Source organism: Falco peregrinus, chromosome 2 (assembly GCF_023634155.1).
Source record: "Falco peregrinus isolate bFalPer1 chromosome 2, bFalPer1.pri, whole genome shotgun sequence".
NCBI lineage: Eukaryota > Metazoa > Chordata > Aves > Falconiformes > Falconidae > Falco > Falco peregrinus.
The window spans coordinates 4,588,905-4,603,329 of NC_073722.1; the positions used below are offsets into that span (position 1 = coordinate 4,588,905).

General features: G+C 41.7%; 1 protein-coding gene across 2 annotated transcripts; it reads right to left on the minus strand.

Annotated features, from left to right (window-relative positions):
* Positions 1-395: 395 nt before the first annotated feature.
* Positions 396-14,423, minus strand: CASP3 (caspase 3). Of its 2 annotated transcripts, none has more exons than XM_055794423.1 (8): positions 14,283-14,423; positions 9,760-9,904; positions 8,373-8,465; positions 6,107-6,231; positions 5,499-5,627; positions 3,390-3,565; positions 2,748-2,865; positions 396-1,841 (listed from the first exon to the last, which is right to left on the minus strand). In XM_055794423.1, the coding sequence occupies exons 3-8, from the start codon at positions 8,444-8,446 to the stop codon at positions 1,615-1,617; spliced, it is 849 nt and encodes a 282-aa protein (XP_055650398.1). In that variant the 5' UTR covers positions 8,447-8,465; positions 9,760-9,904; positions 14,283-14,423; the 3' UTR covers positions 396-1,614. The 2 variants fall into 2 exon arrangements, with proteins under 2 accessions (XP_055650398.1, XP_005230888.1); XM_005230831.4 differs by lacking the exon at positions 14,283-14,423 and adding an exon at positions 13,986-14,172.
* Positions 14,424-14,425: the final 2 nt, after the last annotated feature.

Below are 14,425 nucleotides of genomic sequence, written 5' to 3' on the forward strand. Positions count from 1 at the left end.
CTATTTAGTTTTTCAACAGAAGCACGGGTAATAAATCTGCCCGGAACTGAAGTTCCAATCGACTAACCCTCTCCCACAAAACATCTCTACAAGAGCGACACATGGTTCCTCCTACTCAGCAGGCAGTCATCAGAGAACTCATTTACAATGTTTACAACTGCCACCTTTACATCACTTTTGAACCTGCATTTTCCCATGTCTCAACCACTGCTCTTATTCCCTGGCTATACAAGTACACAATGCTTTGAAGCAGCTGCTTTTCCACTTCATGGGGTAAAGCAGATGGGGAAGAAAAAGCGAAGGAGTATTTTCAGAAAAAGGAACATCATTAAAGTTAAAATAGATCTGCAGAAGCTATCAGATCCTAAACAAATCATACACAGAAAAAAGCATGATATAATTTAGAAAACGGTATTTTATTTAAGTTAAAAAAACCAAAACCACAAATGCCTCTGGAAGTGAACAGCAATTTGCCAACACTGTTTATGCTACATTTAAGAGTTTTAAGTCTTGTTCTGCAAGCACTCTTACAGTCAATTTACCATTCTTTCTCTGATCTTAAAGAGACTGCCACAAGCTGAAACATCAACAAAAACGTTTTAAAATTTTGTAAAAGCCTCTTCCACAAAATTCAGTCAAAGAGATATAAATTTACTATTTGTTAGCATATTTTAGCTCAAGTCTTGTAATTAACCCTAATCAATATTAGAATTAAGAAGCGAAATTTCTCCAGTACCACAAATCTAGGTTTCCACACTGATTAAATGTGGTACACACATAGCACAAAGCAAACCCACTCTTATTTATGGCCAGAAAGAGGAAAGCAAACTGTTCAGAGCAGACTTCCTTTTGCACTCATTCTTATAGCCCAAAATATGCCCCAACATCTCCTTCCTTAAGAGAGCTGCAGAAATTTGGGAAGACTGGTCCCTTAGTCACTCAGCTTCAAGGTCAGAATACAAAATTAATTTGAAACAGCTACCATGTTGATACAATTATTTTACCCAGAACTCCATACAAAAAGTTATAAAATGATCAGGAAAAAATTGACTGTGTTCTAAATATGCTTCCTAATTGTAAGTAAAAGACGAAATGGCTGTTTTCCACAGTTCATGCCCTAAGTTATAAGAACTGTTTAGGTTAGTTTATAACCTAAACTTCAAGAACTTGAGTTAGGAAGAAATGTAGGACAACACTACTATTATATTACCATCATTAGTAAACATACCACATTCTGAATCTTCTTCCTATTGGCAAAGATACGAAACCAAACTATTTACAAGAACCGTTTTTCCCTGCCCCTTCAGCGAAGTGAAATGTAGCACCAAATAGATCTTGTAAGTGATCTGATCTTTCCTCAGTCTTCTTTTCCTAATTTTTAGATACTCAGAGCATTACTTCCAAATTTGCCTGTGCTTCAGCTATTCAAGTTTGCATTTCTAACACAGCCATGCTATGTTTTGCTTCTAATAATGGACATACCTAACTATGACACAGTTCATTATGCCACACTCAATAGTGAACAGTAATTCAGGTTTGAAAGTGGTATTCCATGCTAACATTGCATATATACTAGAGATAACAGGAACTGAAAAATTACAAAGTGAAATTCTCTTAACAAGGGAAGTAAAATTCTTTGGTGAGTGTAGAGACAATGCATGGAATCTGTTTCTTTGCATTAAAATCTTGCCGAGTTGAGCAGGACACATACTCTGCCACTCGGCGATTTACACGAGTTAGAATCTGCATGAGTTCAAGTTTCCTTCCATGTTCCTTCAGCACTTCACACACTGACTGAATAAACCAGGAGCCTTCAGCTGAATTCCTCCAGGAGTAATAGCCTGCAGAAGAGAGAGATGTCACATTGATCAGGTGTAGCAGCCTCCGATACAGGGCAGGATAACAATTACGGGAACAATGCCTTGTTTCCAACAGCAATCAATGTTTTAAAATAAAACCTCAAAACCACTAACCAACAAAACTTAGATTTGATAATCTCCCCAAATTGTCACTCGAAAGATTTTTCTAATCCTCTCATCTTTTCTCATCTAAGAAAACTTTCAGCAGGTAGAAAATCAAAAGGCAGGAAACTATCTTCTGCTGCAACAGTCTCAGCCATTAACCGCTAACAACTGCCTCACAGAGTACACATCACTAAAAAGATGTGACGGTACAGATGGAGCCAAGGTGCAAAATGGATTTCAGTGTCGCTGTCTTCAGTACTACGTGCATGAATTAAAGACTGGAACCTAACTGATAATGCAAAGGGCATACTAAGGGCTGCGCCACCACTAATTTTGCTTAAGGATGCAATGAAAATAGAGTCGATAGGCACATAACATGTTGGTGTTTATCACCCACTTCTGCATATACATCTACAGATATCCCCTTGTTTTGTTCTCTTAGAATTAATAGTGCCTTTGATGTCCTGCTGTACACTATTCGAACAACTCACGTTAACTGAATTTATAGCAGATGAACATTTGAGAGTTTGCTAGTGAGAAAGATACATATTCAGGGTTTGGTGGTTGGGATTTTTGCTAAGAACTGAGAATAGCAAATACCTCAAAATCAGATCAGGGGAGAAAAAACTATCAAGGGAAGAAAAATCATATTTTCATGAAAAAGAACAGATGAAGTAGCCACCTACTGACTGGATACAACTGCCAGTTGTCATCTACAGTATCAAAACAAGCTGATATATAGATACAACTTCAGGAACAAAAATTTCTTTGCACGTCTCTCACCTGGAGCTGTAGAATATGCATACACGAAATCTGCTTCTACAGGTATTTTTTGACACACTGTTTCTTCTGATCCACTGTCTGCGAAAATACCAGAATCCAATTCTGTCCCTCTACAAGCCTATTAGGTGGAAAGAAGAATGGAACATAAAATAAAAAAAACCAAAGAAATCAAGGCAGTGATCACGATCATAACAGTAATCTTCTTTTCCTGTTTTAAAGACTATAATATCCCAATTAAAAAAAAAAAACCTGCAAAAATAACAAGAATTTGTATGGCACATTTCCATTAGACTCAGGAGAAAAGTAACTGGTATTTATTTCAGTCAGCTACACAATTTGGTTAAGATAGATATTAATTCAAAAGTGCACTCAGAGACTCACTAAAATATTGCCTACTGTTCAGACAGATTTTACGTAATTCATAGACTTAAGGTAAAGCAACCTCAGCTATTACAAATACTGCCTACCTAACAGGGCAGACTGTGCCACTTTTAGACCTGAAGATAATCTTATTCTAAAAGTAATTCCATTTAAATCAATTCTAGAAGCGATGAACTTTTTCATACTAGTAATTAATGGAAAACAATGTATTTTTTTAAAGTATCCAGCTGATTTGATGATCATTATTCAGCTGTACGTCACCTGAATGAAAAAGAGCTTGGGTTTTCCGGCTAAACTTCTGCACCTGTCACCTCTGAAAAGTCTTGTTAGCGCTCTCAGTTCAAGAAGACCATCTGTACCATAGATGAATCCTTCCTCACCATGGCTTAGCAACACACAAACAAAACTGCTTCGCTTGCTGTGATCTTCTTCAGAAACTTGGAAAGAAAAAAAGAGAATTATCTTAACTTCCTGCATTCCCTAAAAGCTTTGAACATTTGACGCCTCCTATGTGACGGAAATCTTTAAGAACTAATTCCCATGTTTAGAAACTTCCAACCAGTTTTCACTTCGAACAAAAGAAGCCAGCCTACTTTACTTCAGGAGGCTGGACACAGAAAACTCTGAACATGGCCACAGAATTAGGCCAGGAACACTGTCAGGAAGCAAAGAGGGTGCCCCCACAGTGTCTCAGAGTGTGAATGGTACACCTCACTCATGCAGTAATGGTCAGGCTCGTGATCTGGGACTGGACTGATGGGAAGTTCTGAGAAAGGATGGGGAAATCTTACCTCTCTTTCCAGTCAGAGATGCTTCGACTACTTGGATTACATGGGAACTGAATGGAATATGAAAGTTGCTGCTGCAGGGACCTAGGTACTAGCATCACACACACCCCTCCTCCCTGTAGCAAGGCCTAAAAAGACTTTTCAGGCCTCTAAATTTTGTACTTAAAGACATTTAAGCTTGATATGAGGTGTTTGTAGGTACTTTTTTCCATCTTATGGTATGCAAAGAGCACAGAACAGATATTCTCTGATTGTCTTTCATTGCCTGACATTGTGGGGATTGTACTTGAGGACCAAGATGATTCCTTTAAATGTATGAAAAGATACAAACATGGTTTAAAAGAAAGGATCCCAAAGGAATTCCAAGTGGGGAAACGTAAGAAGATGCAAGAGTTTGTAGATGAAAAGTGTAACAGTCCCAAAAGCTGAAGTCATCTGTTCAGAGCTTGCCAAAAAACTGAATTTCCATTCTGGAAAAAATCAGATTTTTTTTCCTCAAGCAATGCGCACCCAGGCATTTCTACAATCTATGGACAAGCACCTAGAAGAGTCAGGAAAGGCTGTTTTTTGGGAATCTCTAGTTAGGCTGCAGTCTGTGATTTACACTGCCTGTTAGGAGGCCTGGTACCACAGGTAAGGCAGAGGGCTTTCCACCTTCAGCTACCGTCAACAGACAGGCTGCACCTATACTAATTAACCATGCCTGGGAGCATTCTCTGGCACAAACAGTAACTGGCACTAAAGAACCTACATCTATGTTAGCAAACACATTAAAAACAAAACCAAACTGAACACCAACCAAACAACCCCCCCCACCCACCCGAACAGGATGGCAGCCGGCTAACTGGCTGTTGGGAATAATCCCTGAAACGCTTTTACTGGTGAACTTGTGACCTGCAACAGGCACAGTCTGGGAGAGTGCTCGTAGGCATGAGCCACAGTCACACCACAGAACCCTCTAACAGTTAACTAGAATCGACTGTGTCCCAGGGCTACAGGTACCTCCAGGCACCGTTTAATTCGCTGGTCTGGATGTAGCCAAGTCCAAACAAAGCAAGACTAACAGCAACAGCAGTATAAAGCTCTCACTTGACACAAGGGTGTTTTGTTTCACAAGTCAAACAAAACATGAGCTGTTTCACTAGAAGAGTAACTGAGTTTGCACGCTTGCTGTTCTGGTCCCTCAATCAGAACCCCACCCCTGGATCAGGACACCTCTCAGGCCACACCACCAGGCATATAGCACAGAACCCAATTAAGCAGGTTTCTTTCCAACTCACAGAGCTTCAGTGGTCCCAGGGTCAGAATATAAATCAGTCTGCATTTAAGTTTCAGCCTTTTTTCCAGCCTTCTTTAGAAGATGAGAAAGGATACGGAGAGAACAGTCAAGGCACAAAAGATGGAGACACAGCAAAGGTGAATAAACATAGAAACTATGACGTACATGCCATCCTTAGCAATAAACCACCGGTAGGTGTGAAATATCATCTAAAAGAACCATGGAAGAAGACATGTGAGGGCTAGAGATATATTTGGAAACAGTGGTTGATTTAATACACACACTGAATGTATTATGACTTACCGTTTTTCAGTAGTTTAGAAATGTCATTGCATGAAAGATCATTGTTGACCTTTACTTTATATCCCAACTTCATAAAAACTTCTCTGACACTTGCAGCATCCGCATCTGTACCCAAACGGGGCAACAGCCCTATACGTAAGAGAAATGTATTATTTTTCATATGATATAGATGGCATAGTCTGATTGAGCCAAATTCTTCTCTTGCTTATACCTGTATCAGTCTGGATTATTATTCCATTATTTCAGATCCAGTCTAACAGAAAAAGCATTGCACTGTTACACATATACCATCTCCCACTCTTTGTACCTATATTGTAGATTTATCTACTCCTTATTTTTATATTTACCTATCTATACAAAGACATAAAAAATAATTTGTAAAACAGTAAAGGTAAGACGGGTTTGAACTGTCGATCAATTTTTCTCTCTGTTACTACTATACCCTAATGTGTTCCCCCTATACACGCTTGGAAGAATGCACTGAAATGAATCACACCCATTCACACCACTTCATTTTAGACTGCAATCAAAACTGGTCTGCATATTTTGAAGACTAATGCCACTAACTTATCTAAATTAAGGAAAACATAAAGAATTGAAAGTGGTACCAGTGTCTCTGTGGAAGTTCTTATTGTTTATTATCACACATTCTCCCATCTCTGGATAATCCATTCTGTAACTGTAGTCTGGCAGAATTCCAGAGTCCATCAACTTGCTAGCAGGCAGGTTCTTTCTGTATCGGAATCAGACAAACTTCAGGTGTTTATTTCTTAACTTTCTTTTCTAGTTTCAAAATAATAATAATAAATTAAGGTCATTTTATCAAAACCAACGAAACTTGTAAGGGTTTGCTACTTGATCCCTAGAAGTTCCCTCAATGAGTTCGCCAAGGACACCAAGCTGAGTGGTGTGGTTGATACCCTAGAGGGAAGGGATGTCATCCAGAGGGAACTTGACGGGCTAGAGAGGTGGACCTGTATGTACATCATCAAGTTCAACAAGGCCAAGTATAAGGTCCTCCACCTGGGTTGGGGCAATCCCAAACATGGATACAGGCTGGGCGGTAAGTGGAATGCCAACAGCCCTATGCAGGACGACTTGAGGTATTGGTGGATGAAAAACTGGATATGAGCTGGCAATCTGCACTAGGAGCCCAGAAAGCCAGTTGCGTCCTGGGCTGCATCAAAAGAAGTGTGGCTAGCAGGTCCAGGGAAGCGATCCTCCCCCACTACCCCATTCTCATGAGACCCCACTGGGAGTAGTGTGTTCAACTTTGGGGCCCCAGCATAAGAAAGACACGGACCTGCTCAAGCAGGTCCAGAGGAGGGCCACAAAGACGATCAGGGACCTGGAGCACCTCTCCTATGAGCACAGACTGGGAGAGTTGAGGTTGTTCAGCCTAGAGAAAAGGCAGCTCTGGGGGGACCTTGTAGCGATCTTCCAGTACTTAAAGGGGACCTACTGGAAAGATGGGGAGGGACTCTTTACTAGGGAGTGTAGTGATAGGACAAAGGGTAACGGCTTTAAACTGAAAGAGGGCAAATTTAGACTAGATATAAGGAAGAAATCCTTTACTGTGAGGGTGGTGAGGCACTGGCCCAGGCTGCCCAGAGCAGCTGTGGGTGCCCCATCCCTGGCAGTGTCCCAGACCAGGCTGGACGGGGCTGGGAACTAGATGATCTTGAAGGTCCCTTCCAGCCCAAACCATTCCATGATTCTAAGTTATGTCTGTGAAATAAATGGGTAGATCTAGGACTAGTGAAAACTGTACTTGTCCAGAGGTTAAAATAAATAAAACTGCTTTCTACAGTTATGGTCCCAAATAACATTTGTTTCCAGTGCAGTAAAATGTGCGCATACATGTGTCTAAAATGGTAATGGCTCTGCACAGGAGATTATGAAGAATTAGTTTAAGGAACCCAATTCTTGTATCAACAAGAAATCAGATAGGTTTTTCTAACATTATCTTTTGAAAGCTACATACCTACCTGGAGGCAAGATCAGCTCTGAGATTGTAAATCTATTCTGAATTTTAACCAAAAGTCATATTACCATTGGATTTTCACAAGTAAACATTCAAAACCTAGAAAGACCAAGACACTATACGCAGCTTAATTCTGCCTTAATGAGCACGCTGACTACACCACCACTGATGACTCTGCAACGGCTTTAAATTTTGCTCAGTTCATATATACTGAAGTCGGTATGGATTTTCTCATATAATCACACAGGCAAGTGGTTACACGATTGGGGCCCACTGTCATATTTTATTTTACAAATAAAAAGCCTGTAACACTCTTAAATCCAATTTTCATTGAAATACTAAAAAGAACGATGTCAGAAACAAATTAAGTTCCCAAAGAGAGCATGATCTGATAGACGGTGCTACCCCAGCCTAACAACTAGCTGGTACCAGGAGGAACAGACCTGTGTTTCCCCTCTCCCACTCCTGTAAGTTCCCCTTGCATTTCTGCTTCCACACATACAACCCTACAGCAGGTCAGCTCGAGCAGCTGAACTGCCTGCCACAGGTTCAGCTGAGCGCTAGAAGCAGTTCAAGGAACAGGCTGAACATTTAGCCGAGGCTGAGACAGGGAAGTGCCTTTTCAACAACAGCTAACTGCTTGGTAATACTGTTAAGCCAAGTCTAACTGCACCTCAAGTTTTTTTGCTTTTTAGCTCCTTTCGCATACACGTGGCCTGTATTTTCAAAGCCAGTACAACAACTCTAATAGTTGTTTATGACAACTGTAATTTACCATAATTGAAAATTTTCCCTTTAGCGCTATTTCTTCTATGGCTTTCCCCTTCTGTTACGGCACAGGATTCCTCAAGACTTAAACTGAAGGCTTCAACCAAAAGTACCTCACTTACCCTTTGGAACCAGGAATAGATTTTGCATCTGTCAGATCTTTCCCCAAACGTGGTCCATCTCCTGTGTCTGCCATTATGACTCTCAAGTATCAGCTTGAAAACATAAGAAAGTAGAAATATATGACAGCTAATTTTCATATGAAATACCTTCAGATTGCTTAATTTTTGTTCAGTTTCCTTAAAGCCTTACACTATTAGAGAGCAATTTTTTAGAAGTATAGAGAAAACAGGAATGTTAAAGGGAGATATTCATACAGAATAACTTTAGCCTAGGACTGTTAGTATTGGTAGGCAAAAAATAGCATTTCTAAGTAATCCTGACATATCTTTCATTTGAAAGAAGAACATGAACTGTTTTTCTAAATTACTGCATTCTGAACCAAGGGAAAAATAGTCTGCAGATCCCTGTGACCAAATAATTGAAAATGCCTACAAAACGTAGGATAAGAGACCAACAAACTGAAAACAATCTTTGAAGTATTGAAATGTCCCTACACGATTAGTAGCATTTCAGTATCATGAATAATGTCATATATGAATCCTTCCGCCTCAGTAAGACGGAAATTGAGATCCAAAACCAAGCAATACAAGTTATCAGGTGTGTGCAAAGACTAACATAGAAGATTAGGTTTTGGGTCATAGTATTCTGAGAAATAAATAATTTCTATGCATTCCATTTCAAACGAAACATCACTGCATCCAATGCTAATCGGTGTATGTGAAGACAACTGCAATATAAAGAACATAAAACCACAACAATATAACTGTAAACAGCTGATGAAATGCACTCCATGATACAGGCTGCTATTTACTTTTGATCAGAACACAGGACAAGAAATGATGATCGATACCAATCAAGAAATCAATTTAAACACACCAAATCGCCCTTCTAGTTACTCCGTGTGTGCTCATGGAACACATTACCACAAGTTACCTTTAATTCAGGATTCAGAAAAAGATGAATCATCATAAAGTTAAATCGTCAGATAGGACAAAGTCAGAAATGTTTAGGAGTGAAATAAGTGCTTAGACATCAAGAAACAAACAAGGCACTACAAGGCAAGTATTTTAAAGAAATTTAGTTAGCAGATATATTTATGGTGAATAGGGATGTATAAATAACCAGACCAAGCAGTAAGATTTGCTGGTCAGATAAAATGAAGATTCTTATTTAAAGATTAGGTTCTTTGGTGGCAAACTATATTTGCCATCTTACACCATCATATTATTATTGTTACTATATTAAGGCTCTTAACTTTGTATTTATACTCCAGCTAGTACACCATGAACATCCATTTTGTGGCAACAATTACTGATTCATCAGAAGCACTAACCTGGGTATGTATAACCCTCTTTTTTCCTTATTTCTTAAAATACATTTACTTACATTTTTAGTTACTTCAGAAGATCTTCAAGGTTACTCTGAATACTATTTCTTTGTATCCTGAAGCACTGATATAATTAAGAAATCTTCTTGCTCACAAAATTATTCCAGACTTCAGAATATGAATTAGCAGCACACAGGAAATTTCCTGAAAACCGAATTACAAAAGCATCAGATAAGCTTGATTATTTTAGGCATACAATCTCCGAAATGCGTTATTGCTTTATATTTTAGAAATTCACTTTAAAACAGTATCACGGGGCAGGAACTACATCTACGATGCTGAACTTGCCTGCCTGGCACCACGATCTGGATTCATTCATCCTAACTTCAAAGTTTAATTCCTTAAAAGCTCCCTATGTGAAAACAGACAAGCACTTTCCAAGGGTAATTTAAATATCCAAGACCCGCGGCACGATGACAGTGATCCAACTCTTATGTCTTATCATTGGGCAGGGAGCACTAGCATTGACAAGAAAGTCTAGTCTAGACTGACAACTGGTGTGTCGACCCAGCTGTAACTGGAAAGCAGAGCTTCTGATCCCTGGGAATGGAAAGAATGGCTTTCATTCACGAGAACACTAGAAGTTCCCCTGCTCCAGCAGAGCCCAGCTTCCAGGATTTTCTATGCCTCTTTCAACCCTGTCCCTACCTGCAATCATCGTGGCTTTGGCTCCCAGCTTTCCTGAGTTCTCAGTCTGACACTTCCGAACAAAACTTATTTCGTAGGAAAACATCCAACCAGACTGACCCACAACTCCAATGCAACTCATGCTGTTCCTTCAGGAGATGCACCGTGTGAAGAAGCACAACCCAAACCTTTCACCGTGTCTGGGATTAACAGGAGAGACAGGGAAAAGGTGGTTCTTCACTGTGAGGGTGATGAGGCACTGGCAATCGCACAGATTTTGAGAAAAGACACAGAGCAGCTGTGGATGCCCCATCCCTGGCAGTGCTCAAGGCCAGGCTGGATGGGGCGTGGAGCAGCCTGGTCTAGCGGAAGGTGCCCATGGCAGGTGGGTTGGAACTAGATGATCTTTAAAGTCCCTTCCGATCCAAACCGTTCTATGATAAGGTTAACGTCCTTCTTGTTTGTTCTTTGTCTGCCAACAGCAATGAAAAGCCACACCATTATCGAAAGCAGCCCGTGTGTGCGCTGACAGCAGCGCAGCCGTGTCAGCATGGAATTGAACTTCTGCCAAAGGCCCAGGTGTTTACCCCAGCTGTCTGGCACCATGAAGACCTGCAGTGCCAGCGCTGAAAGTACACCAACCAGCTAGCCCGAACTAGTCAATATGCGCCTAGAGAAACTGCAGACACCTCCTGTCTACCACATGAGCCAGCCTGGGCTACCAATAACTACTGAGAGAAAGACTCAGCTAAGGTATAGGGAAAGCTAACAAACTCTCTGGCAAGCAGGTGAGACACTGGAATCATTAGGGAGGGTAAACTGATCATTAGGCTGCCTCAGGTTCACATCAGGTGTGCTCTAACCAATGCTGCGTTCCATTTAGGACTGGTTTTAGTAAGCTGGTGGGAATAACACTGGTGAAGAGCAGCAGATGTCAGTAGGCTAATCAGAGACCTAACAGACTGGGACCCCTGAATGCATCTATAACACAAATGTTAAATTATGCTGCAAACAGTAAGAAAGATCTTCAACCTTTAAGTGACCTTAAATTATTACTTATCTCCTTGACCCTTTTGCAACCTTGAAAGTCTGAAACTGCTCTCCTTGATTCAATGTCAAAGAAACGAGTAAATTTGAAGAAGTAGCTAGCAAAACCTACAGTTACAATGAACTACAGTACTTCGTTTCTGAAAAATGTAAACCACATTTTGTAATACCATATAATAAAAATATTTCTTAGTAAAGACTTTGCAAGCCTAGCTCACAGCCTACAGCTACAACTGTTTAATGAAGTGTTAGAACTTACTGCATTCTACTGCACCGTGACTGCAGCTTGTCTAGGAATCTTTACATACACTAGAGGTAGTAAAGAGAAACCATGTATAATATGTTAGGTACTTAAAATACACGTGCTTTATCTTCCAAATAGAATCTGTAACTCACCTTTAATATCCATCAATTTCTCAGCACCTTAACCCATCGAGTCATCTGCACTTCTTTAAAGAACAAAAGACACCCACAAAGACATGCCTGTTTTGTTGCTAGGCTCCGAAACGCACGTTTTAACCAGTAGTATGTTTTCTGCTCTAAAGCACTGGTCAGGGTAACAGCAACACTCTGGAGGACAGTGCTGATTCTAAGGCTACCAAGAATTGCCTCATCCTGGTTTAGGTAATGCAATGATGTCATGTTCTGTCAAGCAGAATAGACATTCCCCTATAGAGGGTGATCTCACACCATTAGGAATAGGGGGAGGGGGGGAAAAGCAGGACAAGGCATAAAGAATATAATAAAAAAAAATTGTTATTCTGCTCCTTGATATTCTTTTGTCTGAAAGCTTAGATAAGACGAGCTTTCAACTGTAAGGAAACTTAAAAAACAAGTAGGTGAAAGGAGCAACAGTATTTTTCTAATCTAGCAGAACATGTTCTGTATTTTTTAGGAAGCTTATTTTACAATATTTTATCTGAAAAAATATGAAGTTTTTTTTTAAATCCTGTGAGACAGAGATAGTGAATATAAAGATGACGCTACAGTGATCTTTACAGGTACTCAGTAGTAAAAAAAATAAAAGTGGTTCAAAAGCATCCAAAACTATGCTTGACAAGCTACCAAAAATGATGAAAGTCTCTCTGTACAGCAACAAAAGCAAAAAATATATTTTTGCCTTATACAAATGCAGTTGTTCCGATGCTTTTCTTTTGGTAAGAAAATTATAAACAAAACAATGTCCTTACTCCATTCCAGCCTGGATTTACTTATTCTGCTTGGACCTAATGAAAATAAATTCACATTATCATATATCACTACTGCCATAAGAACCATTAGGTTTCTTTTTAAAGCAGCATTTATTTGAATTGTGAACCAACGAGAGAAACTAATGATAGTGATAAAAATAATACCAAAGCTGCTCAGACAGGGAAGGAAACAAATAACTGAATTGTCTCTAGTTACCAACTGTATCTTGAAATATGCAAACCACAGACAAGATGTGTTCAGTATATGTCAGCTGCTACAGAGCAACCATTGTAGCAGTATGAAAATACACGTCCAAAACAGAAACCAGTATCATAAAACATGTCCTTAAAGATTAGAAGAGGGCAGTTTTCCGACTCACATGACTGCAAGAAAAAATGTCAACCATTCAAAGAAGCTATTTTATGTACATAAATATATACACGCCACATTGCAATACTAATGCAGACATGCAGATTAAGAATTTTTGTTTCTACAATGTATGATAACCAATACTTATCTACCTAATCATGAAAATACTTGAAATATTCCATTACGTTTTCTCCGTAACATTATCCCCCAATTAAGCACTATTAACAGTGATGGAAGCCCGCCAATACCCTAACAGCCCTTCACATTGCTTCTGGTCTGGATGTGGCTGTCGGAAAACACTGCCATCGGGCCAGCACTCTGGTCTTTCAAAAGCGAACAGATTTTTAGTTAGTCAGCATTGGCCTGCAACATCAGCAAGACCTGAAATTACTCTGAGATTAGATGGGACCCTTGCTTATTAATTCACCTATAACTATTAACCACACCACCACTGCAACAGATACTAGCCTCGCCAGGCTCCTTGATGCTAAGGAGAGAGCGTGTTATCTTCAAACCCACCAGAAGCAAGACAGTTAAAAAGGCGAGAACTAAGGGGGTTGGAGGGTAAACAGATGGGATTACCGGCGCTGTCCTCCAACCCAGCTGGCGACAGGACACAACACACCTCGGACAGGGTTTCCTACGTGCTATAAAAAGTCACTCACTGTGTGTGTGAGTGCCTCAAGCACGGGGGCTGGGGGGCGAGCCCCCCCGGGCCGCTGCCCCTCAGCTATCGCACCCCCCGTTAGCGGCCGGGACGCTGCAGGGCACTCGCTAGGCCGAGGGTAACCCGCTGCCTCCGACGCTTTATCTCGGTAGATCCAAAGGCAGCTTCTCACCCCGCGTTTCCAGTTTACCCACCACCCATCGGAAGGCCACCGCCAGAGAGCAGTTTAAAATTAAAGCTCACCCCCCCCACACCCCGCCCCTCCTTTTGTTTAGGCAGCTTCTCCACAAACACGCGCTTAAGGGAGGTAACGATCTGCCTTACGCTGCTGGGCAACTGCTAACCGAGCCCCCGCGCCCTCCCTCCGGGCGAGCACCGGGACGGGACCGCGGCCGCGCCCCCGAGGGGGCAAACATCCGCCCGCGGCGGCGCGCTGAGCCCAGCCCGCCCCGGGAGAGCGCGGCCGCGCTCCCGGCCCGGCAGCGGGGACGCCCCCGCTCCCCTCAGCCGACTCCCGAGGCGCCGCGGACCCGCAGCCTGGGCCCGGGCGGCCGCCAGCCGGCCTGCCCTACCGCCACCGCTTTGTTCGGCCCGCCCGCTCCGCCGGCGCCGCGCTCCCACCTGCGTCCCGCTCGGCTCAGCTCGGCTCAGCTCGGCTCGGCTCGGCGCGCCACCGCCGCGCGCCCGCTCTGGCTCCGCCCCGCGCCGGGCGGGGCAGCCCGCCCCGGGGCACGCGGGCCGTGGCGGGGAGTCGCTTTGGCGCC